At 36.5% G+C, this 21,105-nt stretch overlaps 2 protein-coding genes across 4 annotated transcripts; one reads left to right on the top strand and one right to left on the bottom strand.

Moving 5' to 3' along the window:
- The first annotated feature begins 508 nt into the window (after window positions 1–508).
- LOC138314957 (E3 ubiquitin-protein ligase E3D-like) lies at window positions 509–10,145 on the top strand. Its single transcript, XM_069255615.1, has 8 exons — window positions 509–630; window positions 1,520–1,831; window positions 2,941–3,221; window positions 3,819–3,912; window positions 4,536–4,653; window positions 5,202–5,326; window positions 6,661–6,820; window positions 7,451–10,145. The coding sequence occupies exons 1-8, from the start codon at window positions 524–526 to the stop codon at window positions 7,484–7,486; spliced, it is 1,233 nt and encodes a 410-aa protein (XP_069111716.1). The 5' UTR covers window positions 509–523; the 3' UTR covers window positions 7,487–10,145.
- Window positions 10,146–11,881: 1,736 nt separating this feature from the next.
- LOC138314956 (bifunctional coenzyme A synthase-like) lies at window positions 11,882–21,104 on the bottom strand. Of its 3 annotated transcripts, none has more exons than XM_069255612.1 (9): window positions 20,989–21,104; window positions 19,575–20,256; window positions 17,827–18,041; window positions 17,383–17,514; window positions 15,963–16,089; window positions 15,182–15,309; window positions 14,456–14,537; window positions 14,213–14,313; window positions 11,882–13,290 (listed from the first exon to the last, which is right to left on the bottom strand). In XM_069255612.1, the coding sequence occupies exons 2-9, from the start codon at window positions 20,221–20,223 to the stop codon at window positions 13,087–13,089; spliced, it is 1,638 nt and encodes a 545-aa protein (XP_069111713.1). In that variant the 5' UTR covers window positions 20,224–20,256; window positions 20,989–21,104; the 3' UTR covers window positions 11,882–13,086. The 3 variants fall into 3 exon arrangements, with proteins under 3 accessions (XP_069111713.1, XP_069111715.1, XP_069111714.1); XM_069255614.1 differs by having other exon boundaries at window positions 19,575–20,253; window positions 20,989–21,093; XM_069255613.1 differs by having other exon boundaries at window positions 20,853–20,991.
- Window position 21,105: the final 1 nt, after the last annotated feature.

Here is a 21,105-nt window from a genome sequence, read left to right as displayed (position 1 = left end):
CAAAATGGTAAATGTATGATGCCATCTTGACTGTAATATAAATTTGATATTTTGGGGAACATCATTTAATTCGTTTAACTTGTTCCCAATCCTAAAACATGTTTTAATTAAACCTTTTCTGTACCTTTTTCATAACAAACTTTTAAAGATGCTCTGGACACCGCGCCGACAGAGCACAAATGATATCCATCATTTGAACAATAATTGGTGTTTGATCATGCATATTATTTTTATATATGTCTAATTAACACAAAAAATAACGTAAAATAATTTATTTTGTCTTTGGTGCATGGGCAATGAGTACTTCATTACATATAATATGTGCCACAGAATTTTTTCGGGATGCAATTAATTATTTTTAATATTTTAAACTTAAAAAAATAGAAGCTCAAACATTTTAATGGTGGTAATGGTGAAACATCTTGAAAGTTAATCTTGAAAGTTAATTAGGAACTCCGGGGAAATCCCGTGTGAGAACGGGAATAGCCCCATTCCAAAACGAGGCAAAAGGGAAATCCAGAAAATGGCGCTGTCCGACGAGTTAACGAGGCAGCAGGGCGGCGATATACTGATTTACTGCGAGTTTAAAAGAGCGTTGTCATTGTTAAATACTTCAATAATAAGCGACAGGTAAAGATGATTAGGGAATCGTTCATGTTGGTTGTAAATTAATTTAGATTGCCGAGAGAGTGTTTTGAAGCTCACGACTTGATTGGGTATCGCCAGATCGTGGGTGGATCTGCCAAAACGCCTACGGGCCAGCCCGCAGCTGCACGATGTCAGTTCTGGGGTAGGGTCTCGGGAGTCACTGACTGCGTACAATTAGTAACTTTTTAATAGATACAAAAACTAACTTTTTGGATATTTGATGTATACATATAATGAAAATAAAATATCAGGTATATTTATCTTAAGATGATGGAGCGTGGATGATGTCATGTTCAATGGATAAAAAGATGATGTGCTCTTTAAAATCATACTTCATTAGGAAAGTTGCATTGGTGAATCTTAAAATAAATAATAATTATTCAAATACGCTACCTAGAGCTGACAGACCAGAAACATACATACAATTTATATTTAATTTGAGAACAATTTAGTCCTACAATGTGCACATACAGGTACAATCCTGGAAATTGTCCATGTCCAGTATATGTATGTGTAAAGAAATTATGTATTACTTGTATTGTATATTAACATGTACATGCTACTGTCTGAAATAAGTGCTGGATGTGATAAGATAGTTGACAAAAACACATAGGACCCATCCTATTTTAAAAATTGAGTTTATAAAACATAACATTTTAAAAACTTTTACTGCATCGTAATTCCTATACCATAATATTATGGTTTTATTTTTGGCTAAAAAACTATGTGTATTATAAAAAAAGTAATACAAGAACCTTTAGGGAATAAAAATTCCACCATTCTTAATGATAGCTATATTCTAAAAGAGAATTAAAATTGTTTGTCACATTATTGTTTACTTTTACAACATTTGAAACATTTTTATTTGCAGGCTCACCAATAAATTTGAGAACAATGTGACAATAATCGTGGAAGAAAATCTCATCACAATACGAGAGAAAGGAAAAGTGCTATGCTGTGACTTTATTGAGGCAAAATTGTCTCCCCTGACTTGCCGAGGTCTGAAATATTTCCCGAATGGTGAGCTCCAGTTTACGATCTATGTGGACAGTGAGATGAACCAAGAAATGTACCAAATGGACACCAATCACACCAAACAATCAGACTTTGTTGAGAAAATCCAGCTTTACCAGGACAAGTGCTACTGTGCAAAGTGTGGTCAGAAGATTTTTGCAGACCACTGGTCAGTTCATATTAAGGCATCCACAACAAGATGGGGTTGGGTGTTGATTCCAGTATTACAGAGGCTGGGGCGTTTATGTCTTGTAATTATCCATGTAGTTTATTTAATGAAATGTAAACTTAAAAAAAAAATATTCATACCTTTTTTCCTGTTTAATTATACGCACAATCAATGTAAGTTAATTAAAGTTGTGTCATGTTGATGCATCTACACTAAATAAATAGTTTCATTGCTTCCATTGAACTTGAATGGGGATTGAACTCATTTGCAAAAGGAAGCTAATTACAGAATTGATGGTATTGCAACTGCCAAACGGTTTTATGTTTGAATTGTCTTCCAATTTAGTCATTTTATTAATTACATATGTTTTCTTTGGGTTGCTTTAAATCTTATGTTACTGTATTTTCTAGAGTATAAATTTTTAGGTCATCTGATCCTGATAAAAAATCAAAGATGGCCGCCACAGCCGCCATCTTGAGAACATATTTTGAACTTCTCCAGTTCTACTAGTGCAGTTTAGCTGGAACTTGCATGAAATGACCCTGACTTGGTCCCAACTAAATGTTATTTTTCTGGTTGATCCAAAATTCAATGTGGCCACCACAGCCACTATTTTGGAAACACATTTTGAACTTCTTCTCATGTTCTACAGGTTCGATTTAGCTGAATTGTGCATGAAATGTTCATAACATCGTCCCTACAAAGTGTTGTTATTTTTCGGGTTGATCCAAAATCCAAGATGGCCGCCATCTTGAAAACATTTTGAACTTCTCATGTTCTACCGGCGCAATTTGGCTTAAACTTGCCTGAAATGACCTGACAATGATATTGACAAAGTGTTGTTACATTTCTTGTTGATCCCAAGATGGCTACCATGACACTATATCTAATTAATTTCCTATATGACTATTGCCAAGGAAGTCAGATGACCGTTAAGGCCATTGGGCCTCTTATTGCATTACATATACTGTTGTACACTCATTTGAAGTTGTCATTATATAGATAATAATCTGTCTGGTACTCTGGTATTTGTTTTGGTGATGTTTGAATGAACAGACATATTTTCTATATTATCTATTGTGTTTATGTATATGTTAACTTTTCTTCAGTATATTCATGAGAGTGCTGGCTCTACCCTCGGAGAACTGGGCAGACTACAGTGACATGTGGTTTTGTCACAAACATGAAGGGGACGAGGATAATGGGGCTCCCCATCATCCTAAACTCTTACTCCCCAAGGAGAAACAATGTCTCGTAGGTGATACCTACTTGTTGGTACAGGGGCGCCATCTGAAGCTGGGGCACACACGGACATCGGGCGATGCTTTGTACTGTCAGCGCTGTGGTAACCAGCTTGGTTTGATGGTTCAGGAGGGGTCAGGAGACGGAGGTTAGTACAGTAGGTGAAAAAAGGAAACATAACATTTGCTCTATTTGAATGTATAACTGTCCATGTTGCTGTGGGCACCTCAAAGGTTTTTTTTGTCTTTAAACAGTTGAAGATATTTGAAAGCGATCTGTGCTACTAGGATGTTCATGCAGAAATATACTATGGGAATGCATATCAAAATAAAATTATTAAAATTATTATCTTATTATTGAACTAAAGTGTATTTATATGTTAGCCTTGTATATGCTTAAGAAATCAACCAGTTGACCAGCATAACAAGTTCACAGCTATTTCATATATTGCACATTGCATTGCACAGCCACAAAACTTGAAAATGCCTTTTTAAATGCTTCTAAAATTTTCTTTATCTTTTCAGCACTTGTTTCATTCCTGAAATTTCACCATAAACTGTATTTTTAGCCTTTGATTAAGTTGCTTATGTGAAATTTCAGTAAATGCACTGTAACTTTCAACAGGCAAATGACCAGTTTTAATACAAGTAAATGGAGACACGCTGAAATCCCACACAGTTGTAATTAGATATATACTAATCTATGGAACTTATATCATATGTTTATTTTGTTGTTGTTTCCCCAGATGTTGGCATGTTTCGTACCTACCCAGTATATAAGATATTCAGACACAGCGTGTTGTTTCACAGACTGGAAGAGACCATTGACAGAGGACCAAAGTAAGTAACCTGTACATATTTGTATTAAGTGCCGACCTGTATGTACTAAGTGGAATGGGACTAGGTCGATCAACGATGACCAGGTAGCTCCATTGTTAGAGCATCCAGATAATGTTTGGAGCTCCCTGGTTGGAACCCTGGTCTGACTGCTACATTAGCTCTTCTCCTGTTATAAAATTTGCGATTCTTTCAACCCTTGTTTCAATCATTAAGAGTATACTTAGCAGAGGGGATATGCAAACTTGAGTTTTGTGTCTTCTTTGAGAAAGACTTTGGGGAAATGAGAGGGGTAATATAGTGGGAATGGACTGGCATGGATTGATCATCAGTAAACAGGTAGTTCAATTGGTAGAGTATCCGGCTAGTGCTGGGAGGTCCTATCTGGCCTTTACATCCTCTCCTCTGCTGTTACACACTGCCTAGATAAAAGGAGAATAAGAGAGGTTTCCATGGAGACAAAACATTGGTTGATGTGTGTGTCTCAGTTAGCACATTTGAAAAGGGGAGTAGGGTGACAGATTTTAAATATGCACATGGTATGTATGGTTGCTTAAATTTTGCTTTTCTTGCAATAGTGGCGACATCATAAATGTAAATCATCTATTGCTCTTGATGTGTTACAGATTTGAGGTGATGGCAGAGGACTACTTTGCTAATCTTATCGTGGAGCAGAGCCATTTATACACAAGTTTCCGGCTGGTCATCGAGGCGGTCAAGGGAGAACACACCGTAACCTGTCTGGTCAGTTTAGTTAAAAAAAATCAAATGTCCATTTTCTAAAATAGAAAAACAATTGTGAAGAAAAAAAAAATATGGGAAATAGGTAAAGTTTTGTTAATGACTTAGAACTTTTGAAAACAACTTGATATTAAGGAAATATATCTCTAGACGAGGCCAAAAAGTTTATATAGCAGAGAGCATGATGCGTAAATAATGGTAACATTTTGAACATTTTGAAACGTAAGCTTTATAAAAATAGTGTTGACCATTTCAAGATAGAAGAAAGTTTGCAAACAGCAAGCTGCAACTGCTGTTGTGCAAACTTTTGGATTATTTCTGATACAAATATGAGGGAAATCATCAGAAATTTTCTATTGAAGAAGTATGTAGGAAGCCCTGAATAATTGATATCTTTTCTAAGAATTGTTTGACATCTGCAGATTCAGAAAACTTAATTGGTAATCTTTACCCATTACAGGAATTCTTGGAATTTATATTTGAAGATTGACATCAATATCAAACTTTAAGACTTTTAGACATTATTGATTTTTCATTTGTATGGGTTATAGGTTTGGCTGATAGACCCTTGTCTGATGGTGTATTTAGACCGGTGTTCATTGGATGAGTCACATATTCAGCTCCGACCGACCAAGGTCCTTAAGATGTTATATAAGTGTCAAATCCAGCCAGGCGGGTAAGATCAATATGAAAATCACCCATGTGTATGGAATCCATTCTCATTGACCTGTGTAGCATCCATACAACCACACATGCATATATATATAATCACACGGTCACTCATGTGTAAAACACCAGTAGTCTCCCATGTGTATATTTCATTACATTAGCCATGGGTGAAACATCCATAGTCAACTTTGTGTAAACTATAAAACACCCATACAGTCTTAAATGTGTAACATTTGTACAGTCACCCATGTGTAGCACCCATATAGGCACCAATGTGTAATACCTGAACAGTCATCCATGTGTAACACCTGCACAGTCACCCATGTGTAACACCTGTACAGTCACCCATGTGTAACACCCATACAGTCACCCATGTGTAACACCCATACAGTCACTCATGTGTAACACCCATACAGTCACCCATGTGTAATGCTGGTACAGTCACATATGTGTAACACCCATACAATCACCAATGTGTAATACCCATACAGTCTCTCATGTGTAACACCTGTACAGTCACCCATGTGTAACACCTATACAGTCACCCATGTGTAACACCTATACAGTCACCCAAGTGTAACACCCATACAGTCACCCATGTGTAACACCCATACATTCACCCATGTGTAACACCCATACATTCACCCATGTGTAACACCTATAAGTCACCCATGTGTAACACCCTACAGTCACTTATGTGTAACACCCATACAGTCACTCATGTGTAACACCCATACAGTCACTCATGTGTAACACCCATACAGTCACTCATGTGTAACACCCATACAGTCACTCATGTGTAACACCCATACAGTCACTCATGTGTAACACCCATACAGTCACTCATGTGTAACACCCATACAGTCACTCATGTGTAACACCCATACAGTCACTCATGTGTAACACCCATACAGTCACCCACTGTGTAACACCCATATACAGTCACCCATGTGTAACACCTATACAGTCACCCATGTGTAACACCTATACAGTCTCTCATGTGTAACACCTGTACAGTCACCCATGTGTAACACCCATACAGTCACCCATGTGTAACACCCATACAGTCACCCAAGTGTAACACCCATACAGTCACTCATGTGTAACACATGTACAGTCACCTATGTGTAACACCCATACAATCACCAATGTGTAATACCCATACAGTCTCTCATGTGTAACATGTAAAGCACCATACACATCATATATTACAGTATCTTAACCATGGGTTTAACATTTGTACAGTCACCGAACCGATTTATCATAGTTTCTATTCAGTAACTAAACAAAATCAAAAGCCAACCTGTATTCCTATAAAAAGTGATGATTTTGTTTTTGCAGTTGTCCCCCAAGTCCAGACCACACCTTTTCCTCCTGGAAAATGGACCAGGCAGTTCACAGTATCCAGCTTCCGTACCCAATGTGTGTACAGCTCGTCTCTTTTCTGGTTCAGAGTTCTAAATGTATTCCTCGTTCACAAAGGTTCCTCAACAAGTTCTTTGTGAGTAGCTCTTTTTGGTACAATAATTAAATTCCCTGAAATAATTAAATTTCCTGATTATGTCTACCATCTGGCATCCTAGATACTATCTCATAGTAAACAGGAGGCAACAGAACAGAACAGGAAATTTAGTCGTTTGATGCACATCAACAGAGTCATATAACGATACACTGTGGTTGACTGTGTGGCTTTGAAATTGGGCGTCACTCTCTCTTTAGTCTTCAAAGGATTTTCCTGTGGTCTATGATGGGTTCCCGATTGTTTCCTCTGAGCTGCCTTCAAATTTACTATGAGATAGTCCAGGAGTTTACAGATCGTAAGTGATCGGAACCCCTGGAGTATGGAGGATGACCATCTGGTAAACTCACTCTTAGTTTGTTATCCATTTATCATTGATCTGCATAATTGGAATTCATGATATCTCTACACACTCTATGGTTTATTCTAGGAATACATGTATTTCTTAATATATATAGGATTTCTTTAAATCTCATCTTCTTGTAGTTACATATTGAAAAAATGTGTCTACTTTGACCTCATATTACTGATAAGGTGTCAATAATATGTCATAATTTATTTTTTCATTTGTAAATCAAGATTTGAAATAAAAGATGTATCATCATTATTCAGGTTGGCTTCCTCAGATATGCAGACAAGGGAGGCTGACTGGTTTAAAAGAGGGGGAATGGTTGACCCTGACAAAGAGGACTTACTCTGTGGCATCAAAAACAAAGGGAGTTAACTCTGCATATCATCGCTTACACAATATCGAAATATTATTATGCACTGAATGTTTTACCTTGCAATCATATGATATGAATTATGCATTATAATCAAAATATATTCATCCTTGTCATAAAATGATGACAAAGAAAAAATATGAATAATAAAAAAACATGATTTTTATATATGTCTCTTCTGAGTTAGAAACTCACTAAATATATTGTGTCAAATTACGGTAATTGAATCAATGGTGAAATGATGTCAGATATGTTTATAGTACACAAAACAAGACTTTATAAATGAGTCCTGTTTGAAGAACTAATGGTTGTTTGTTTATTAATTCTCTTCTGTTTTATGAAGTATTATTTTAAACAAATTAAATTTACATGTTAACTGTTTCTATTTGTGATGATAATCACATACAAATGTGTTAAGTATGAGAAGTGTAACAATATATTTTAAGAGGGTATATTTAGGGCACATTTTGTCTCATTTTAATGTTTTTAAAATAAAAACTTGAAATTCTAGTTCCACAATCTCTATATCATATCATCAAACTTATCTTAATGGTAATTAGTATCATTAACAAAAATACATACAATATACAGGGAATATTGATAGGGTATAGGGAACATTGATAGGGTAAGATGCATATTTCATGACAATGGAAAATTTTAACTTAAAGATAATCCACCACTGACAGAGTATAAACAATATCATTTTAACAACAACTGATGTTTTATCTTGTATACATGTCTAATTAACACAAAGATGGATATAAGATCATTTGTAATGCTTTTGGTACATGTACAATCAGTACTTCAATCTATATAGGCCATAATGGCATAGGATTGTTTTGGGATGCAATTAATTGTTTTTGATATTTTTGTCTTGAAGTAAAAATTAGAAGCTCAAACTTTTAAATAATGGTAATGGTGTAAAGTAAGAAACTTTTGTAACTGAAGAAAAATACGAATTTGTCTGCTACTGTTTTTGATAGACAAAAAATACCATTCATCAGTGGTGGAGCATCTTTAAATCGTGTCCTTTTTTTTTGTAAAACAAAAGGCATGCTCTATTCCTCAGAAAACAGAGGGATGACTTTAAAAAGTGCTGGAAAATCAAAGGGGCATAACTCCATTATCAGACGATGAAGAAACTTGTTTTCTCAGAAAACAAAGAGGCATAGCTCAATCAGTCAGAAAATATAGGGTTGTAACAATATTCCTTAAAAAAGAGGTTAGCAACTCCCTCTATAAAACTGAAAACAACTCCAAAAGTAAATAGGGATACCATATTCGACCCAATATAAGCACACAGGGCGCTTAAATAATTGAAGCAACTCAAGGGGCACTTATATAGAAATAAATTTGCATTTGCCTTTCTTTTAAATTATTCTACAAAGTAAGCCATAAATCAATTTGCAGAAGAAATTGGTTGGAAAATCAAAAATGATTTCATATTTTCAGTCTGTATTTATAAATTCAAAGTAAGTGAAATTGAAGCCTAAAAAATAGAGTGGGGGAGGGGGTTATAGGGATGGGGGTACTTATTGGGTCGAATACGGTAAAATGGCTCCCAATATCTTATAATTTTGTAGTTTTATTTGTAAGTTCTTTAGAGTATTGATTGTTAATGAATTATTTTTGAGATAAAAAGAGCCTTAAAGTTCTTTTGTTTTAGCTGGAATTTACAATTATAAAGCCAGTAAATCACATATAAGGCATTAAGGTGCTTTATATTTAAAGATGCTCCACCGCTGACAAATGGTATTTTTTCACTATCAAAAACAGAAGCAGACGATTTAGTATTTTTCTTCAGTTACAAAAGTTACTTACTTTACACTATTACCACCATTGAAAAGTTTGAGCTTCTAATTTTACTTCAAGTTAAAAATATGAAAAATAATTAATTGCATCCCGAAACAATTCCGTGGCACTATATCCTATATGGAATGAAGTACTGATTATGTATGCACCAAATGCAAAACAAATTGTTAAATATTATTTTTTATGTTAACTAGACATATATATACATGATTAAACACCAATTATTGTTCAACGTATGAATACCATTTATACTCTGTCGGCGGTGGAGCATCTTTAATCTTATAAGATGACTACTATATCAACATATAATGTACATACAGAACAATACATTAACATGAGTATGTTCATTTTTAATGTGCTTTAGTAAAATTGTTATATATTTTTTTTTATAGATCAGATGATGATCATAATGATAGTGTGACAGAAGTAGACATATTAAAGTTACAAGGTTATAAACCACCTGTGTTTATTCACAGTCATACTATAAACAATGTCCGTGCTTTCATGTGAAATGTAGCACTAAAAAGTTAAACCTACCTCCTTTTCATTTAATGAAACTGGACTCAAATGTATGTTTGTTCATGGCTTATTATAAATGCTGACCCAAATGTACTTTTTGTCTGTAGAGAGTTGTTAATGTTTTTTGTGTCATTGATCAATCTTCAGGGCATTGCATTGTTATGTTAAAAATAAGTTTCAACTGCTTTTTTATGTTTTATTTAGCCAAGCATTAAATTTCTATGCAATAATCTTTAATAAAAGATTTAACATAATTTGTTGTTAGTTTTAATGTATAATCTAACTTTGGGTGGTTTATTTAACCTACCTTGCAGGTTATATGCATTCTGATTGATGATTGATCACAGTTACTTCCCTTTGTTTCATTAGGGGGTAGCAATTAACTCTTGTTGATCAGAATGGTTATAGTATACCCCCAGTAAATGAAGTTAAGGGGGGGGGGGCTACTGGAATCGGGTCGTCCATCTATCTGTCTGTAGACACAGCTTTGTTTGGCGAACTCCTCCTAAACTTCTTAAAAGATTTTGATAAAATTTTTTACACAGAGCCCTGACATAAAGGGGAGTAGAGTAAACTAAATAGGGTTCTGCAATGTCCCCTTTTAATGGAGTTATTAATAAATTTGTGCAGTAAGGGATATTATTTGGCCACTCTGGCGACAGTTCTAGTTGTACCTGTAATAAGCAAGGGTAGGTACACTGTAATGGTACATCAGCAGTAATGGAGAAGATGTCTATCAAAATGTTGATGGTGATGGTGCAAGTCTCCTGCAGATAAAGTTCAAAGTTGAGGGGGGTGGGGGTGGGGAGCGCTTTGGGATTGCTGTTTATAATAAGGTTTGAAGGTCAGTGATCAAGGTGGACACCAAAAGAAAATTTGTTTCCATGTGATTTTCTTGGCAATGTCAAGCTTGAACGTCTTGCAGATTTTTAGCTCACCTGGCCTGAAGGGCCGGTGAGCTTATGTCATGGTGCGGCATCCCTCATCTGTCCGTCTGTCCGTCCGTCCGTCAACATTTCCTTTAAATCGCTACTAGTCAGAGTTCTGCATGGATTGTAACCAAATTTGGCTACAAACATTCTTGGGTGAAGGGGAACAGAACTTGTATAAATTTTGGCTCTGACAAATTTAGCGACAAACATCCTTGGGGAAAGGGAACAGAACTTGTTTAAATTTTGGCTCTGACACCCCAGGGGCAGGAGGGGCGGGGCCCATTAGGGGAAATAAAGGTAAATCCATAAATCGATTGTGACCACATTTGGCCACAAACATCCTTGGGGAAGGGGAACAGAACTGGTATAAATTTTGGCTCTGACCCCCGGGGACAGGAGGGGCGGAGCCCATTAGGGGAAATAAAGGTAAATCCTATAAATCACTACTTGTCCTAGAGTTCTGCATGGATTGTGACCAAATTTGGCCACAAACACCCTTGGGGAAGGGGAACAGAACTGGTATAAATTTCGACTGACTCCCCGGGGGCAGGAGAGGCAGGGCCCAAAAGGAGAATTAAAGGTAAATCCTATAAATCGTTGCTTGTCCTAGAGTTATGTATGGATTGTGACCAAATTTGGCTACAGACATCCTTGGGGAAAGGGGAACAGAACTTGTATAAATTTTGGCTCTGACTCCCTGGAGGCAGGAGGGGTGGGGCCCAATGGGGCATTAGAGGTAAATATTCAAATTCCCTCAGAAAAGAAACAATTAATGAACCTGTATTCAGAACATTACTTGGCATTACAAACTAGGTGAGCGATACAGGCCCTCTGGGCCTCTTTTCTTATCAAAATTTCTTGCATGGGGGTGTTTTCTGGTCCAAATATCATGGTCACTTGTTTGAAGTTGGATTTGAGGCAACACAAACGCTTTTGTGGAATTATCTGATGAATATAATATCTTATACATTAGGCATATTTCAGTAATACTGCATCAGTTGAATAAGTTAGTTTTGCTGACTATATTTTCATTAAAAACAACAATGCTGTAGATACAATCTCATTGTTTTGAATTTTTATTAAAATTTCTAAGAGGTCTTGATTGACAGAAATGTATAAATATATATTTAATATATAATTCAAACATATTAATAACTTTAAAACACTTATCATTGCCCAAGGCTAGAAATAGTTGATGTTAAACCAAGACCAAATAATATATATAATAACACATTACAATGCTAAAGAAAATCAGTGCCCACCAATGAAATATTTCGTTCATATTACTTATTACCATGCATACAGTGTTCACTAGAACCATCTATTGTAACTGTTGGTTGATATGCTATCCAGAATTTTCTTGCTTTTCATCATGTTCACAAGTGATGTTGAGCCATATCTTGAATCAAAGTAACTTTCAAAATTTGCTCAGCTAAGCTGCAATTTGATTGGCTTATTGTAAAAGATCATCTACTTGACCTATTTTTTGATTGTCAGATGACATTATAACATAGTGTTAAATGAAACCCTGTATCTTATGAAAACTGATAAACACAAATAATTGAGTGAAAGGTTGATGATTGTAATTAAACATATTTAGCCTGAAACAGTGTCTGAAAGTGACAGTGAATTTTCCATAGACATTCGGTCTACAGAGACAAAAAACTCTATGGCCCTTGCCATTTTTTCATAGACCCATTATAATATCACATATATGTACATGCTAAAGCAACAAAATCAATGGAAATTGCTAAATTTACAGACAGATTTTTCATACCAAATTTCATTCTTTATTCTTGTGAAGCATTTCACTAAATATAGATTGAAATCAGAATTAGTCCAGGGATGCAGAATAAAAGAATTTGATGTTAAATTTGCATAGCCAATAGGGCCATCATTAAAAGATTTTATAAAGACCAACCAGATTTTCTATAGCCTCTGGCTATCGGGCCACCTTTCATCGTGAACACTGCTGAAATGACCCTCCTAACCCCCAAACTCAATGGATTTCAAGTGAGGATGTCAGTTCAATCACTCACAAATCATTTTCAGCTATCAGAAATTGAGGAAACAATATACAAAACAATATTACCAGGGTAAATAGCTGAATCCTTTTGTGAGCACGTTTCAATTTGCTGATTAATATCGGGTGAAAATTGACTGGAAATTAAATATTTATTTTCGATTGCTGTGAAAGATCTGCTTAAAGTTCTATAGTTAAAGTGATTTATCATAGTCTATTTATCACATTGAATTTTGGCAGTCACAGTTTGTTTTGAACAGTCCGTCGATCATTTAGGAGTGACCAGGCCTTCTCCACTTGTGTCTGAGTGTATTCATACTCCCATAAGGTACACAGAACAACATGTGATCTGTTAACACGCTCCTGATTGGTCATTTGGCTGTCTAATCTCTTGCAAGCTTCTTCTTCTGTAAATTTGTTTCTGTCCATCAACCTTTTGATTGCCTAAAATTCATCAAAATGTGTTCATTAAAATTCCTATCTTTTCTCAACACAAAAACATACCAATTCTTGGTTTGGCTTGTTTTGCATTCTACCCCAGTAGTCAGGTTCAAAAACGGATGTGCAAGGTTTTAGTTTGAAGGAAAACGCACAGTACCCATAGAAAAATCCACTGACTTCAAAATTAGGATCAAATTAACCATCCCTCATATGGGCAAACAAATCAGGCCTTTAAAATGGTGGGTTAGTGGTAAAATGTTGGACATCTTTAAAACCATTAGGCCTAAATTTCTCCAAACAATCTTACCATAAGCCAGAAATTTAGTAAAAATTTGTCACATAAGTTACATATAATGGAGAAAACTTTGTGTCAGTGCATGATCAGGTGGTGTAATGGTTAAGCCACTTGTCTTTCATCTAGCCGGACAGGGTTTGACCCCTGACACGGACATGAAAAGGTCAGGAGTTACCTTTCCAATCACATGACTTTTCTTCAGGCACTCTGGTTAACTCCAAATCTAAGACCCCTCGCGCAATTTCATCCTGATTTATATGAGTTGTATAACTTGTTTCGCAATTGATGTAAAATAAATAAAGTTTATATTTATATTATACGTGTATTTATGTCAGTGATTTTTGTTTCGAGAAATCAGGGCCAGGTTACCACAGCCTCTGGCATCCGATACACGACAGTATGTGACTTTGAAGGTCAAGGTCATTCAATTGAACTAACATTGTCGCCCTTCATCCCAGCAAGCTATACTCGGTCCATTTTCAGGTCTCTAGATCGACCTCTTGGTTATTGACAAGAAGTTGCTTTTACCTATTTGACCCCTGTAATCTTGAATGAAGGTCAAGTTACGTGTATAGAGTAAGCACTCAGTATGACGTAGACCTTGTTATGATCCGTTATTTCTACACTTACCTCCTGTCTAGGAATGATTGAGGTCCACACTTCGTGTACCAGACTGTCCCAGCCAGCGTCTAACAGAAGGGCGGCCTCTAATACCACTATTTGTCTACCCTCTGAAAGATCAAACCACCAAGAGGTTTGTTGTAGTGTAATGTACCATTAAGCTACATAACGATATGATCATTATTTACAGATATAGTAAACTTTGATAGACTATAGTAATTGTTAGAGAGAGAGAGGTTTAAGGGAACTCACCCAGTCTAAATTGCTGTATCTTCTCATCTGCCAGTTTGGAAATCTCGGGCCAGACAATGGAATTCAGCATTTTCAGTTTTTCCTACAACAAAGAGGAAGAATCTATCCGATTTGCTAAACATTTGAATTACATGAGGTAAATCTATATCATACCATGAGAATATTTCACAAATAAAATTTAAACTGATAGTTTAGTGGATTTGCATCTATATCACAAAACATAAAGTGCCGAATAATAAACCTGTCTATGATGGGTATGGACGAAAGCCTCTCCAGATAAAAGCCCCCTTAGACAAAAGCCCTCCATACTAATGAAAAAGAGGAATAGACCCCAACAACTCCAAAAGGTAATGAAAAAGAGGAATAGACCCCAACAACTCCAAAAAGGTAATGAAAAAGAGGAATAGACCCCAACAACTCCAAACCTTTTCCATTTATATACACCAATTATGATAAACTTGTGTTTTGCATAGAACCCACTTGAATTGTTTGACCTTTGGACCACGGACCAAGTGGAGCAATAGTGAAATACTATGTAAACAATATTCATTGTTTTATACTTGTGGTTTCAAAAGCAACGAAAGCTATTACAAAATAAACATTTCAGGTTATACAGATTATTGGCATAAAATGAATGACCTTGTTCGATAAATTTCATAACACACAGCTATTCATCTATTTACAGGCAATTTCATAACAATGTTTCAAGCAATTTGCCACACTTACTGGGTCACTGAAAACAATCTGTCCAAGTGCTGGACGGAAGATTTCCTTGTCTTCACCAACTATGGACAGTCCAAACACTTCTACCAGTCTGTTATAACATGGCAGGCCTTGCTTGTACACCTGGTGACCTAGTTAATCAGAATACAGGTACAGCCTCATAGAAACATCAATTGTTACTGACCCGGTACTGACCTACTTCATCACTGTCAATACCAACCGAGTATACAAGAATTGATACTGACCTACTTTATCAAAGTCAATACTGACCTAGTTTTTCACAGCCAATACTGACCTAGTTTATCACGGTCAATACTAACCTAGTTTATCATAGTGACACTGACCTAGTCTATCATAGTGACACTGACCTAATTTATCACAGTCAATACTGACCTAGTTTACCACAGCCAATACTGACCTAGTTTATCAGTGATACTGACCTATTTTATCAGTGATACTGACCTAGTTTATCCCAGTGATACTGACCTAATTTATCAGTGATACTGACCTAGTTTATCAATAATACTGACAAAGTCTATCAGTGATACTGACCTAGTTTATCAGTGATACTGACCTAGTTTATCAGTGATACTTACCTAGTTTATCACAGTGATACTGACCTAATTTATCACAGTGATACTGACCTAATTTATCACAGTAATACTAACCTAATTTATCAGTTATACTGACCTAGTTTATCACAGTGATACTGACCTAGTTTATCACAGTGATACTGACCTAGTTTATCAGTTGATACTGACCTAGTTTATCAGTCAATACTAACCTAGTTTATCACAGTCTATACTGACAGCGCCCAGTCCCTCAAGTCGTTTACACACTGCTGACTTCCCACTAGCTATGCCTCCTGTCAGCCCTATTACATAGGGTAGAGATTTCAAGCCTTCCTTCTTCTGAAAGTAGAATATTACATGAGTGTTGTTGTTGTACATAATCATTGTTCTACAAATTCTCTTTTATAGGGACAATTCACTCTGACAGGCTAATTCTTTTACATAACCAAGAAGCAAAATATGGCATAAATGTATTGTTCTACATTTCTTATGAAACATATAACATAAAATATTGACAAATTCCACTTCATTGTTTAGTATTTTAATTGATACCGTTGTAATTACAAATTGTTGATCAATACGATTAAGCAGGTACAGTGTGTACGTTGTAACCAAATCCGGCCAAAAATCACGCACGTTAAACAAATTAACTACAGAGGATTCCGCTTATTTGAATAAGTCATTTTCCAGAAGAAAATATGCAAATAACCGGAGTATTCAAATAGGTGGATATGACATTTTGCACCTTCGTCTGACCTCACACATATGTATGTCAACAGGCAAATAGATATCATTTCGTTTACTTGATAAATACGTAAATTATTTACACTTAAAAGGAACAACAAGTAATTATTTTTTGAAGTTGTAAATCGATTTTTATTGTTTTATTACAAAAAGTATTCCAATAGGCCTATTAGATTCTTGTTTACGTTAGATTGACACGTGAATATTTGAGAAACAGCTAAACGATCGATATCAAATGCAATTACTAAACAGGGTTGAATTTGTGTCTACAATTCTGAACCTAAATAGGTCTAATAAACACTGTGGAGGTGATAAAATGATTGTTTAGGCAAGACAATTCACCTAATAGTTAAACACACTACTGTCAGAGTGATTTGAGCAGTTTTAGACAAAAGTTGTATTACTCTACGAGTAACGGACAGGGTTCGATCGGCATACAAGATGTGTAATGGCAGACAGTGAGCCAGTTTGAACATTTCACACACATTTCACCACCATGGGCTTTTCTGGCATATCACAGTAAAACCGACTGATCTAATTTCCATTAGAACTGAGGGTTTTCCGATATATGTACAAATTTTGTGTTTTCTTAGACTGAATTGTCCCTTTAAGTGAATAGTTTGATCACATTATAACAACTCAATATCTACTCTAGAAGACAGGCATACACAGGTAATTGCCAGGATCAGGAAAAGGGAAAGACAGGACAGGGGTTTGAGATGAAGTAAATAACTAGTTTACCACCTTCATCACTCCATATCTTGTTTTTATTTATCTCACAAGTATAACCTACCTGGTAGTTAGACAGGTGTTTACACCAACACAACACCACCTTTTGCTACGCTTCCCTTCGCAAGTGTGACTCAAATGATATAACATTTAACAAACCTGTGGAGTGTTTATAAGGGTCCCTAGTCGTCGTTTGCGTAGAGAAGAAGAGCTGATTTTGGTTTCCTCATATACACTATGCTGCTGATCCTCCACTAGCTCTATGACAAATTCTTCCAGGATTGGAAAACCCTGAAATTATATAAGATCTGTATTGTTTTCAAATGAAAGAGATTTTTTTTGTAATCTTTATTTTGCACAACATTGATATTTTGATTATTTGAACTAATAGCCAAAGTTTTGTTCTCATTTTCAGCTACAATTTACATTAATATGGAATTCAAATGATCAGAATTATGAAAGCCACATTTAGCAGCATTTTGAATTGAGCCAATTTACAATGGCTTTAACTTTGTTGATAACATAAAGACTATATTTGAAGGATACAGACCTGCAGAACAAACTGGCATCACTTAACCTTCCCACCTCACCTCCCCTCCTAACCTTTTTTTGACGCTCATCGTTAACCATCTGTCCTCCTTTCCTGGTTTCCTCACTAAGGACGATACATTGCAGATCAGTGTCTGTGATGGTAGGACCAAAGGCATCGTAGATAGGAACCACATCAGGAGTGATATTGGGGCGGACATTCTGTATAAAAGATTTCACTGCTTCCAGTCTGGACTGCACTGGCTGAATCAACTCTGACAGGGTCTTCTCTGGAATTGTATAATACATTTAAATGATTCTGCTGGATGATACAGTGGCTATGTGGTGAATTGTTACCAAATGGTAGAGCAAAGGATTAGTGATAAAAGGATGGTGGGACAACTGGATTAGTGGTGAGTGGATGGTGGGAAAACTGGATTAGCGATGAATGGATGGTGGGACAACTGGACTAGCAGTGAGATGTGGGACAACTGGATTAGTGGTGAGTGGATGGTGGGAAAACTGGATTAGTGGTGAGTGGATGGTGGGAAAACTGGATTAGCGATGAATGGATGGTGGGACAACTGGGCTAGCAGTGAGATGACAATGGGAAAACTAGATTAGTGGTGACTGGATGGTGGGACAACTGGATTAGTGGTGAGTGGATGGTGGGACAACTGGATTAGTGGTGAGTGGATGGTGGGAAAACTGGATTAGCGATGAATGGATGGTGGGACAACTGGACTAGCAGTGAGATGACAATGGGAAAACTAGATTAGTGGTGACTGGATGGTGGGACAACTGGATTAGTGGTGAGTGGATGGTGGGAAAAACTGGATTAGTGGTGAGTGGATGGTGGGAAAACTGGATTAGCGATGAATGGATGGTGGGACAACTGGACTAGCAGTGAGATGACAATGGGAAAACTAGATTAGTGGTGACTGGATGGTGGGACAACTGGATTGGTGGTGACTGAATGATGGAACAACTTGACCAGTGGTGACTGGATGGTGGGGCAACTGGACTAGTGGTGACTGGATGGTGGGACAACTGGACTAGTGGTGACTGGATGGTGGGACAACTGGACTTGTGGTGACTGGATGGTGGGATAACTGCACTAGTAAACGTAGTGACTAGATGGTGGGACAACTGGATTAGTGGTGACTGCATAATGGGACAACTGGACTAGTATTGACTGGATGGTTGGACAACTGGACTAGTGGTGACTGCATAATGGGACAACTGGACTAGTGGTGACTGCATAATGGGACAATTGGACTAGTGGTGACTTGACGGTGGGACAACTGGACTAGTGGTGACTGGACGGTGGGACAACTGGACTAGTGGTGACTGGACGGTGGGACAACTGGACTAGTGATGACTGGACGGTGGAACAACTGGACTTGTGGTGACTGCATAATGGGACAACTGGACTAGTGGTGACTGGACGGTGGGACAACTGGACTAGTGGTGACTGCATAATGGGACAACTGGACTAGTGGTGACTGCATAATGGGACAACTGGACTAGTGGTGACTGCATAATGGGACAACTGGACTAGTGGTGACTGCATAATGGGACAACTGGACTAGTGGTGACTGGATGGTGGGACAACTGGACTTGTGGTGAGATGGAAGTATAACTGAATAGTTGAGCAGACTAACTGACTGCTAGATGTAAATGTAAAGTCAATAGTGTATTTTGTTCAACTTTGTTCACCAATTAAATTTTTAGTTGATAATAAAATTAATATCATATACGTTCATTACATTGACACAAACAAATTATGTCATGTTACCTTAAATATGTTATTACTATCTTACTGTTATTCATTTCTCCATCAGTGACTCCAACAGTCAACCTCTTATCTGCCAGCAGGCAGCCCTCACTAAGTAAGATCTTGTGACCAGTATGGATGTTATCAAATGTTCCACCCAAAACTGTGTTGGCAAAACTAGAAATTAGAGGAGACTTATCAATCTGGCCATTCCCACTGGAGGATGTATTGCTCCGGCATGCATTGACTATGTCTATAGAAGGCATTCTTTGACAATCTGGCTGGAATTTTTTGTATATGTGATTCACTAAACGAGTTTTAGCCACGTCTTCTACACCAGTCACCCAACGGTCATCATCAAACAGTATCACATCACAGCCAGGCTTTATTCTGTAACTCACATCCCAAGGGAAGTAACTCTTGTTGGAAATATGACCTAACAAAATGTTGACATCGAGATGATTGCAGACAGAAGCACTGGAGGTATACAGTTGCGTGATTAATGTCCTGAGTTCCTGGGTATACGGAGTCTGTGACACTGTAAACACCTTATTGTTTCCATCAGGTGTGCTTGGCTGTATGTGAACATAAAGCGTTGTGCTGATTACTTTAGCCACCTCAGACAACAGAGGTGAGATGGTGTCCCTCAGTACCGGGAGAGGACGAGTCAGTATCAGGAGCCCGGAACTAAACATGACTGTTGTAAATGGTGTTCACATCTGGTTCTACTGAAATGAGAATTTTAAGTTTTTGACTTTGATGTTCAATATAATGTTCAATATTTATTATTGATCTTTCTTAAATTATAATTACATGAATTTACGTGTACCTCTGAGCTAGCTTTTTTAAAAAGTCAATATATCAACCTATAACATACTCAGTAACTGAAAATTAAACATTAACTATGTGCATTGTCATTTCAAAACACACACTCTTGATGTCAATGCAATTTTAGTTAACTTCAATTTTATTTTTAGTAAACTTTAATCCGATTTTAAACTGTCAAAGCAATAATTTTAGATAAATTAAAACGATAAAACTTAATCAATTATTAAAAATTTAAAGTTAAATATGCAGCATGATAACTAATATTACCCTTCATATATACTGAAGTAGGTCTAGATAATATTCATGTATATTTCCTTGAATTATTCGATTACACAAATAATATAATGCAAGGCTTCTAATTTTCAAACACAATATACGATCTACAAAATGTATATACATGGTCTAAAATTAATGACACATTGTCTGATTGTTTTGTATGCAGTATGACCTATGTCGGTACCTATACCGAATAGTAAAACACCAACTCTTATCTTACATGTCACTATTCTGTCCCAAATCAAACTGAAAGTAAACATTCCTTTCGGGTGTCTTTGATATTCTTATTTTATGACTTTGTAAGATGCAAAATGAAGCTATGTATATGTATTATTGGCGAAAACCATTAGGCCTACCACTCAAGTCCTCAGCCTGAGGCACACATCAGGTCAAAATGTAAACACACTGGACAAAGTGCACATGTAAATCAGGTCGATTATAAAATGCCAACCGGCCATTCGTAAAAGAAAAAT

Source organism: Argopecten irradians, chromosome 2, assembly GCF_041381155.1.
Source record: "Argopecten irradians isolate NY chromosome 2, Ai_NY, whole genome shotgun sequence".
Lineage (NCBI taxonomy): Eukaryota > Metazoa > Mollusca > Bivalvia > Pectinida > Pectinidae > Argopecten > Argopecten irradians.
The sequence above is the reverse complement of the archived record's forward strand: the minus strand, read 5'-3'. Positions and strand labels throughout refer to the sequence as shown.

Coding starts and splice junctions, on each gene's coding strand:
- LOC138314957 (XM_069255615.1), top strand. CDS start 524: ATGGCGCTGTCCGACGAGTTAACGAGGCAGCAGGGCGGCGATATACTG. Junction 1,832..2,940: donor AAGATTTTTGCAGACCACTG/GTCAGTTCATAT, acceptor ACTTTTCTTCAG/TATATTCATGAGAGTGCTGG. Junction 3,222..3,818: donor GGAGGGGTCAGGAGACGGAG/GTTAGTACAGTA, acceptor TTGTTTCCCCAG/ATGTTGGCATGTTTCGTACC.
- LOC138314956 (XM_069255612.1), bottom strand. CDS start 20,223: ATGTTTAGTTCCGGGCTCCTGATACTGACTCGTCCTCTCCCGGTACTG. Junction 16,090..17,382: donor CCCTTATAAACACTCCACAG/GTTTGTTAAATG, acceptor TTCTACTTTCAG/AAGAAGGAAGGCTTGAAATC. Junction 13,291..14,212: donor CAATCATTCCTAGACAGGAG/GTAAGTGTAGAA, acceptor GATGAATTTTAG/GCAATCAAAAGGTTGATGGA.